Source organism: Drosophila persimilis, unplaced genomic scaffold, assembly GCF_003286085.1.
Source record: "Drosophila persimilis strain 14011-0111.01,24,50 unplaced genomic scaffold, DperRS2 tig00000124-arrow-pilon, whole genome shotgun sequence".
Classification (NCBI taxonomy): Eukaryota; Metazoa; Arthropoda; class Insecta; order Diptera; family Drosophilidae; genus Drosophila; species Drosophila persimilis.
This window is the reverse complement of record NW_020825294.1, coordinates 8,660,642-8,670,528: the sequence shown is the minus strand read 5'-3', so window position 1 is coordinate 8,670,528 and position 9,887 is coordinate 8,660,642. Positions and strand designations below refer to the sequence as shown.

General features: G+C 50.6%; 1 protein-coding gene across 1 annotated transcript; it reads right to left on the bottom strand.

Moving 5' to 3' along the window:
• Positions 1–7,746: 7,746 nt before the first annotated feature.
• Positions 7,747–8,522, bottom strand: LOC6596412 (translation initiation factor IF-2). Its single transcript, XM_002021561.2, has one exon. It carries the CDS (start codon positions 8,482–8,484, stop codon positions 7,816–7,818), a length of 669 nt encoding a protein of 222 aa, XP_002021597.1. The 5' UTR covers positions 8,485–8,522; the 3' UTR covers positions 7,747–7,815.
• Positions 8,523–9,887: the final 1,365 nt, after the last annotated feature.

Below are 9,887 nucleotides of genomic sequence, written 5' to 3'. Positions count from 1 at the left end.
GATCTGGTGTGTCTCGAATAAATGAGGGTCCGTTAGGTGATCCGCTTTTGGGGGCCTGTGATGGGAAAGTCTGGGTCTGCGGCTGGGTCTACAATTGGTCTATATAATGCCAATATCCTTTGCCATTGTCTCTGGGCAGCTGGACAGTGTAGGTGCCAAAGTGCCAAAGGAATCATTAAATCATTCCAGCCTGCGGCAGGTCTCTGTCTCTGTTCCCAGTTTGAGTTCTCCTTCGGGGTCTGCGGCTGGGGCCAGTGACTAATACAATGTTAAAATGCAAAATATTCGCGCTAAAAGGAAACCAACATCGAAAAAATGTCAAAAGCCAACAAGTTCGGTTCTGTACCCTTTGTCGGGGGTACCAGCACTTCTTTGGGAGGTTTGTAACAGGCAGGAGAAAGGATATTCTACCCCCAAGAACTCTAGGCACCTGCATCCCATCCTGGACTGCACTTTTATGCAGGGATCGTCGCTTTGTTAGGGTATTGGAACTTCGGGGCAGGACCCATGCTTATTTTTGATTATGGGCCCACACGTTGCTGCTTGCTGGTTGCTGGTCCCCCCCCACCCCGAAGACTCTTGTGCGAAAGATCAATGGTCAAGTTGGCAGTGTTGTGATTGCGTCTGTCGTCCGGACCCCCGACTGCCTCCCAACCTGTTGCATGATTCATTGGCCTGAGTTACGAGGCTGTGCCAATTCTCTGGCATTTGCCTTTGATTTGGGGCCCGTACGGACGCGTGCCTGTTATCAGTGCCAGGCCAGAGTCAGAGCCAGAGTCATGCCGTTCAACGGTTACTGACAGCTCCCGGAAAAAGGGAAAAGAAACGAAATGCCAATGCCAATGGATTTCTTCGTGCCCGAGGCAGGGGAGAGATTGCCCAACAGAAGGCATTCCATTCGAGGGCATCTCTCGGGTTACGGCCCATTCGCTTTCACCTCGATTCTCATTTGGGTCTATTCAAAGGGCCGCCAGGTCTTCAGGTTTTCCCTATCAATTAAACTCATTACACGGACAGGCAGAGGGGGGGACGGCGGGGATGCAGATGCATATTATTTTCCCTCCGTTGGGGCTGATGGGGCAGCCAACTCAATTAAAACTCATTAAACCATTTACCATATTCATAAAATAACAATAAGGCGCAAAAAGTGCCGCCCATTTCCATGATGGCCGGGTCGAAAATTTTCCAAAAAGGCACCTCTAATGCATTTGTCATGAACCTGCCTGGTCCGGGGCCCAGACCCAGACCCGACCCGACCGGGCCAGGGCAGGCCAGGGCAGGGCAGGCAGCTTCAAACGACCGAAGACCGAAGACTATTCGACCTGCTCTCCATTGTGCACATGATGGGGCTGGCAGACCTCAACCCCGTTGGCGGCCGTTGCTGCAAGTACACGCTAATGGCCAACAACTACCACTGCCGCAGCGGGGCAGGGCCAAGGGTTCGACTGGTGTATGCTCCATGCTGCATGCCAGCTGGAGCAGGCTGGAAAAGCCCCTCCGAGAGTGCCTATAGCCCCGGAGATACCTCGCTTTAGAGTATGCTAACTGCAACAAGCTTGCCGGCGCACGCTGCCAACATTATAAAGAAATTGTAATAACAATAATGGCTCAATAATTTATTGATAAACCCCGAGAGTCGGAGTCCCATTCCCCCTCCCCGCCCCCGCCCTGAAATGGTGGGCAGGTCACCTCAATTCTAGCCATGTATCCAGATACTTGTACACCCATAATCGCACGAGTGTGTGTGTGTGTGTGTGTGTGGACAACGGTACTTGATTTGATTTTTTTTTTGGTTTGGTAACTTCATTTGAGGCGGAGACCCGCAGCGGCAGCGGCAGAGGTCCGTGAAGAGAGCGCGTAGTGGAAAGACAGTGAAAAAAAAAGAAAAAAAAAATCGTTTAGCCAGGAATCGTGACTCCCACATTTTAACCCTTAACCCCGGCCACGAGCGAATGAAGTTGGCTCTTTTGGGGCCCCGCAGCTCAGGCATTTGCCACAAGCCTCCACAGAGAGAGAGAGAGAGAGAGAGAAAGCGTGATGGAGACAGTTGTGTGGAGGGTTGTGGCTGCCTCGAAATTGAAACGAATATAAAACACAGTCGCTCGGCCGGTCAGGTGGGGCATGGGGCATGGGGCATGGATTTGTGTATCAACAACAACAATAATACAATTTATTACCTTTACCCTTTTTTTCCCCCCGTTTTTTTTTTGTTTTTTGCAAATTCTTGAACTCAAAATGACAATAAATCATATGGAATTTTGGATTTGGTTTTCGGTTTTCTGCCATGCGGAAGGCGAGCTTTCTTATATAAGCGCAGCCTTTCTTTGCGGCACTTGCAACACGAGGCGGCACGAGGCAGTGCATTGTGTGGCCAAAAGGAAGTCTGGGCGGAGGTTTTGTGGGATTTTATGCGAGACAAAAAATACTCCAAATCTATTATTAAATGCAAATGATCGCTAAGGTCTTTGGGTGGAGTTCTTTGGTGCTTAAGACCTTCCCATATTTGGCAGATCATCTTCGAAATACTTTGGAAATATTCCGAAAATCGTATCAAAAAGTATATGCGAAATTCCCCTACCTTTTCTGCTACCATTTTAGTGTGAAATTCCCCTTCCGCACCCCCCCGAACCAGCCACAAATATCGGCCACATCAAAAGTATCCCTTGCAGCACTTGTTGCAGCACTCCTCCTCTGCCCCCCTCCCCCCTGTGCACATACCAAGGTGTAAATGAAAGTCAGATTTACGCAACTTGCCTCCTGCCCTGCCTCTGCCTCTGCAGCACCCCTCCTGTAGCCGCGGGTCAGCAAGCATTGTGGGGTTCCATGGCAGACGAGGGGTGGGGAGGGGGAGGGAGGTGGGGGGCTGTCCATCGTCATGGGGTCTCATTTTTATGGGGAGCAGCGACATGCAAATTGTGGAGGCAACATTTTCGATCGTGTTCTAATTTACAAGCGAGTGGAACCGAAAGGAACCAAATTCAAAGCCAATCACGTCAACATTTGGCCAAGAGAGAGACAGAGAGAAGGAAGCCAGCAGGGTGGGGTGTCCAGGGGGGGAGGGGAAGGAGAGGGTTCGCACAGGTTACGTGCTTGTAAATTCAAATTTTGGTTGCCGTTTCGGCCCGTCGATCGCTGGGTAGAGGTGCGTTCTCCGGCTCTGCCGTCCAGCCGCTTGTTTTCGTGGTTCATTGAGCCGTGCTCCGTGCTCTGTGCTCCGTGCATAAATTAATGAAATATGAAAAGGAGTTGGTCTCCCTGGACCGCACACAATGTCGAACATGGTTTATTAATTCAATTTGTGCCTAAATTAACGTGTAAGTGGTTAATATTGAGTTACGGCAGCGACACAACAGTGAGTCTTTTGCTCAGAAAACACACACACAAAATCAAGAGCAGCCAAGAGCAGACTCCTGGCGGAGTCTCCCTGCTCCCTGGTCCCTGATCCCTGCTCCCTTCCTGTCCGCCTTTCCGTTGCGTGTGCCACTGCCATCGTGATGGCTTTCGGTTGGGTTTTGGGGCTCGGCGTGGCTCCCGACATGCGTTTTTGATATGAGCATTTAGATTATTGCCGCGGCGTGGCAATAAAATGCGCAGAAAACGATAGCCAGACACGGATTTCGATTCCTAATGTGGGGCACTTGAATTACGATTGCATTTTGCGGCAGACAGACACTCGAATGTGCGGCTATTTTGCATCTGGCTTTCGAAAATGGGGAATGGGAATGGGTATCGACTTGGACTTGGACCCGGGGGCGCACTGAATGGCATGGAATCGAACCGTATTGAGTCGAAATCAATCAAACATAGCACTGACAGGTCGCTCCCGCTTAAGCCGCCCCGATCCACCTTATCGGCTGGGTGCCGGTGCCCCATGTGTCGCCTATCTGCGGCCCATCTGGCGGCAATTTCCATGCCACTGCTAAGCGCTCGCCCAACGCCCCCATAAGCCTTGACTAATTGGCGAGGAAATCGCTTTCCGATAAATATTATAAGAGCCTTCAAATGGTGCACTTTTTTGGCCACGCAATCGCTGAAATTGTGACAAGTTTTTCCAACATTTTTGTCCAATATTATTTATGCGCTACGCACGCCGAATGCCCAATGACGGGCTGCTGCTTTTCTGTCGATTTAGTTTTCGGGGGATTTGTGCGAAACGAACAAGCATTTTGTCTAGCCTGCCATGTTTGATTTGGCCTCAACTTGGTCTCTTTTTGGGGCAGGTTAGTCAGCGGCGCAGCGGGGGGAGCAGCGGGGGGAGCAGCGGGAGCTTTGGGTCAATGGCAAGTCGTAGGGGAGGCGTGGGAGGAACTGGCATCAAATATGATTAGCTATTGGCTTGGAGTACAGCTTTTCTGGCAGAATACAGTCTTTGGGGTTTCTGGAGTTTCAAGGATCCCAAATTGTTGCCATTCTGCTTTTTTAGGGGGTTTTTTCGTATATTTATAGATGGAAGAATAACTAGAAGATACCTACTGCATTCATTGATACTGACAAGTGGCTCCTAGGGGGCTTCCTAGGTTACCTTTTACAACCCTGCTCTGGGGAGAGAAGGGTTACCATGGCTATCAACCTCTAGGGTTTCTATTGCCGGGATCCTTCTATTGCCATCCTTGCATTACAGTCCACTATATACTTAGTGTATTATAGATCTTTACCATTTACATCCATTTTAATACTCCACTGGTGCACAGCTGACTATAATCGATGGATTAACCCATTAGTCCGTATTATAGAAGAAGGAGGGGCTTGTTGGGAGCACTCCATGCCCCCAAAATGGCACAAAGGACGTGTGTTCGATATTGTTTTGTCCAAATAAATGTATTTCTATAACCTTCTTAAGAAATCAGCATCAAATGGCGAACATATGTGCTTAAAAGGCCATAGAATAAAACAAATGATCGTAATAAATCTGCATCCTTTAATCGTATCCATATCCATATCTCTGCTCCCAAAAACAGTTGACAATTCTTCAGCTTTTGAGCCAGTTGCTGGCCATTAGTCGGCGCCAGTCATGACGGGGCCATTAGAGAGTCGAAGAGTCGGCCCCTTGGCGGGGCAACCCTGACATCTGCCATCTGCCAAGCCCCTGGGCACTCGGTCTGGTTAGCATTTGATTCATGGGGGGCCGCCACCGAGCGCCACCCTCGCCAGTCCAATCAGCAAATCATTAACAACTAATTAAATTATATAAAAGAGCCATTAATTAAGCCTTAAACCCAAGGCGGCCCAGAACGGATTTGCGTTTCCTTTCACTTTTGCAAGGAAAATCCGAGGCAGTGGCAGAACGGAGCAGAACAGAGCAGAACAGAGGCTACAAGCCGCAAACAAATAATGACAAGAACTTTGCACTCAACTTTTGCACTTTGACACCCAGCTGTGAACCCGGGCTATCCCTCAGCGCGCCCCGTTTGGGGCACGTTCTTGGCGGTGCGGCTCGGCTTGGCTCGGTTCGGCGGCAGTTGTAGGTATTTAATAACTGCATTAATAACAGCAATGACAACAGTGGCAGTGGCAGTGGCAGGGGCACTGTAATGTTGTTGCAACAATACTCGTAATAACACGCGCTGCAATTTGCCAGTGCGGCCATAAAAACTACCGTTTTGGGCCCGGTCTGCGGCCAGGCGGGGATTGGAATGAATGAATGCCATTAATTTGACAACAGAAACCGTTAAATCAGCAATTCAATCACCTGGACAGAGCGGGTCGGGGGCGGGGGACGGACGGGGGCGGTACAGGTCGGACGTGGAGGATTTCCCTCGGACAAATGCAACAGTGACTCTGTCTCTGTCTCTGTCGCTCTGTGGCGGGCATCCCGCTCTCTGTCACGGCGTGAGTCTTAAATTACCAACCTTGCCACAATTTCAATGCGCATTCGCATTCGAATTTGTTTGCAGTAATTGGCCCCAGAGTCCGCTGTGTGGCAGTGCAGTGCTGGGTGGGGGCTGGGGTCCAGCTACTGGCACCGCCGCACCCACCAAACGAACCCCAAAGAAACCCAGAACGGGCGGGCACAGTGGTTCCAGGCACTCACTCTTCAGAGTCTTCTATGGGATCTGAAGAAAGAAGTGCAAGACGTCACTTAAATTGTGGTTTGACCCGCTTAAAAAATAAATGAATTATAAGTGAATGAATGAAGGACCTTTGGCATCCCCATACGAGTGGTTTATTCTCGGAGATCTGTGATCTGTGGCCCCATATCGCATCGATTGGAAGCTCTATAGCCTAAAGAGTCTCCTTACCAAAGAAGGTCCCTTTTTATATACTCTTCCTGGACACTTTTCATTGGGGTTTATGCCAGGCGGCAACCACTGTGCGCGGGAGTACGGTTCGCCTTTTGCCTTTCAACTTCTGCTGCGGCTACAGGTGTCTCCAGTCTCCGGTCTCCGACTCTCGCTCTGGCGTTCTCTTGGAGTCTGGCCCGTGTCAATGACAGTTCAATGTGCCCCGCGATTTGTTGCCACTGCTGCTGCTTGGATGTTGCTTGTTGGGGGCTGGCTGGCTTGCTGGCTAGCTGGCTTGCTTCGTTGGTCTGGCAACAGTTGTCGCACATGCAAATCGTGACTGTTGTCCATCACAGTTCTGCGGAGTTGCCAAACTTGCCAGTCAGTCAGTTTGTCAGTCAGTCAGTCGTCGGCTCTGTAATCTTTTGTCTTTGCTGGTGTTTTTTTTGGTAGTTGCACATGCGATTCGAGTGATTTGTTCAAGACGTTTTGATTGATTATTGGTGTGCATGTGCCAGAGCGACGACAAAACCGAGACTCCAGCGACTCCGCCAGCGGATCCCTGCAAATGCTTTGTTTTCGGCCCCGTCATGGCCCGCGCTTATTAATTATTCTGACCCAGAAATCGTCCGAATACGTATCGTACTCTGTTAAGTATCGGAAATCGGAGAATACAGAGACTCCCAGCCAAGCCAAGCCAAGCCAAGCCAACGCCTTGGACCTGAGGCATGAGGCATGAATATACTTTTGTGCTCGGCGCGCGTTTGTTGTCAGCCTCGGCTTGAAATATTTACCACCTGTGATGAATAACGTTACATTTTCGTTGATTGTTTTTTATCCGTGATTTATCGAAAAGCAACAACAACAACAAGCACCAGCAGCCGCGTCAGCGAGTCGATGCCATGCCCACATAATGCTGATTACTCAGGTGTCTGGAGTGCGTGTCTGGCTTGTTTTGGGATCTCCATCGCCTCGGAGTATGGGGGCCCGTGTACCGTTAATTAATTTGCAAGTTTTCCCCCCCACCAAAGTTGATTTTTGGTGGTATTTCTTGCTGGTGTATGTTTTAGTCGGAATTTGTACTGCAAAGTGCGCGCCGGGTGGCATTTGTCAGTCGCTTTTCGATTGGAGTTTTTTTTTCGGTTTATGCGGGGCACAGATCTCGCAAAGATGGATTCATCATCGCTGGGGTGGTACGCGATGATCAGTAATTATGACATTGTTTGTGGGCGGGGGCGGGTTTCCGGCGATGAATGGGAAAAGCTAGAGCTTACGAAAGCTACGAGCTACGAAAACGGTGAGAGGGGAGCTTAAGAGCGCACAGAACCGAGAGAGCAGAGAGCGCTGTTAACTGGCTGTTAACTAAGCGCGGTACACAGCATCGATAACAGGCCTATAGCCTGGGCTGTTAACAGCGCTGTTGCCCTGTTACAGCTGTTACCATTAACAGAGATTACGCTGTAGGGTCAGGCGCAGGCAGAGGCGTGCAAAAGCTTTACTTTTTTATAGGTTATGGTGTATTTTTTAAACCAATGAATCCAGTAAGAACATATGGGGATTGGGGATTGCAGTTCCAGCAAAACTTGTGTACTATTTAGTGTGTTTTCTTGTAAGTTTTTCTCAGACGACTCTTCGCTATGTCCGGCGTGGTCTTCGAGCCGGAAAGCTTTGCCCCCTTTTGGGGGTTCGCGGAGAGCCTGTTGGGGGTCCTGTTGCTGACCGGAGCACTCCCCACACGCGCAGGAGAGCCCCGGTTTGCTGGCGGCCTGGCTGCTGGCTTAAGAATGGGCTTTGGCGGGGCCTTGGGCTTGTTGGCCATTTGAAGGCGCTGATTTTGAGCCCGCAGCCTTTGGGGGAGCAGACTGGGAGCCGCGACTGCCCCTACGCCTGTGTGGAGGGGCCTCTTTGTATCCGTCGCAGGCTGTGGAGCGGCTGGAGTCTTCTTGCCCGCTCCAGGGTCCTCTTTGTTGGCGATGGCCGGCTGCGGCAGGGTCTCCAGGCTCACGCCCTGCGTAACTATGGACCGACTCAAGGCCTCCGTCAGCTGATGAGCCTCCGCGTTGGCAGCCACCATCAGCTTGCTGATCCGCTCCCGCTCCTGGCGCTCCTGCAGCAGGCGCTGCATCTGGACGGCGCGAATCCGCTCGAACTCCTGCCAGAAGTTGAAGCTTATCTCCCGCGAGCTGCGGCTTATCTCCTGCCGCAAGACCTGGGCCTTCTCCATGGCCCCGGGCAGGTCCTTGCTTGAGCCAGGCTCTGACATTTCGAGGGAGTTCTGACTGTGTCTGGAATTTTGAATGTATCCAGTGGGAGGGTCGTATGGTAGTATTTGAAATGAAGGGGAAGCAGAGGCCTACTCATTTATCGATGAGCAAGCATTGGGGATGGGGTAGCAGCCCCCTCCTCATCCTGTTGAAGACCTGTACAGTCAGACACAAAAGCAGGGAGAGGGGGGAGCATGGAGTGGGGAGCATGGGCAGGCAGCTTTGATCGATGTGCGTTTTCTAATTGCTGCCAACTTTCTTCTTAATTGTGGCAAGAAAAATGAGGCCCGTATCGAAATGGCATGAAAAGCACTACGAAAACAACGGAGAAGACATCGCATAGCTCAACGTCACTTCTGCTCTGAGGTGGGGGAGAAATTGTTTTCATGTAAAGAATATTGGTAGTGGTTCTGCCCCGCTCCGAGCCCCAACCAGTGCTCAATCAATCATGCGAACGATAGAAGCTCGGAGCTCGGGGACTTGGCCCAATTGTTAAAGGCAAACAATAAGGCGATACGATCACCTTGGTCAATTCCATTTAGCTCACAATGAAAACAAAATTGCCCGGGTTTACGGGCTCTACGGCGGTTGTTTTTCGGGCGTAGGATATCGGAAATCTGCTCTGGGCTCCACAGACGCCCCGCTGTGCACTTGTCGAAGCCAAGAGTTCAATGCGCGGCTACCAGCTCACAATTTATCCTTTATGGCTTTTGTTTCTGCAGAAGTGAAAACAAAAGATTGTCATCGGGAGAGCAGGGCAGTAGCAGGGGAAGGGGCAGGGGCAGGGGAAGGGGCAGGCATGCATATTTTGCATATACGAGTAGGTATGCATAATGGCCATGGTCAATACTCGGTCATATCGTACTCTAATTGGGTGAAAGTGCTCTCTGGCCGGGGCCCTGGCTTAGAAAGTGTGACATCATCGGCGTCAGCGTCAGCGTCAGCGTCGTGGTCATCCGCATCCAGCGGCTGCCAAATCAATATCTATGGCTATAGCTTATACCTGTAGCCTGGCTATATAACATACATCACCCGCATATATAGGCATCGTCAGCAATCAGCCGAACAACAAAAGCTCCGGCCGGCTCAGAAATATTCCCAGGCCGTGGCAGAGTCGACTGGATTCGAGGCAGGAAAACTAGAACTCAAAATCATACATCACAAGCAATTACCGACTAAAATGCGGCAGAGTCGAAGTCGGAGTCGAAGTTGGAGTCGGAGACGGAGCCACCAATAGTTGTTGCAAGTTGTTGCCAGTGAGGCAGCGACTAACCTTGGTCGCTAGTTAAAGAGGCAAAAAATCGAATAGTGGGCAGCTATTATTACTGTTGTGCATACCCTTTGGATCAGTCGGCGATGCACCCGACTACGAAGAGAAGGTTGTATCGTGAGATACAGGGAA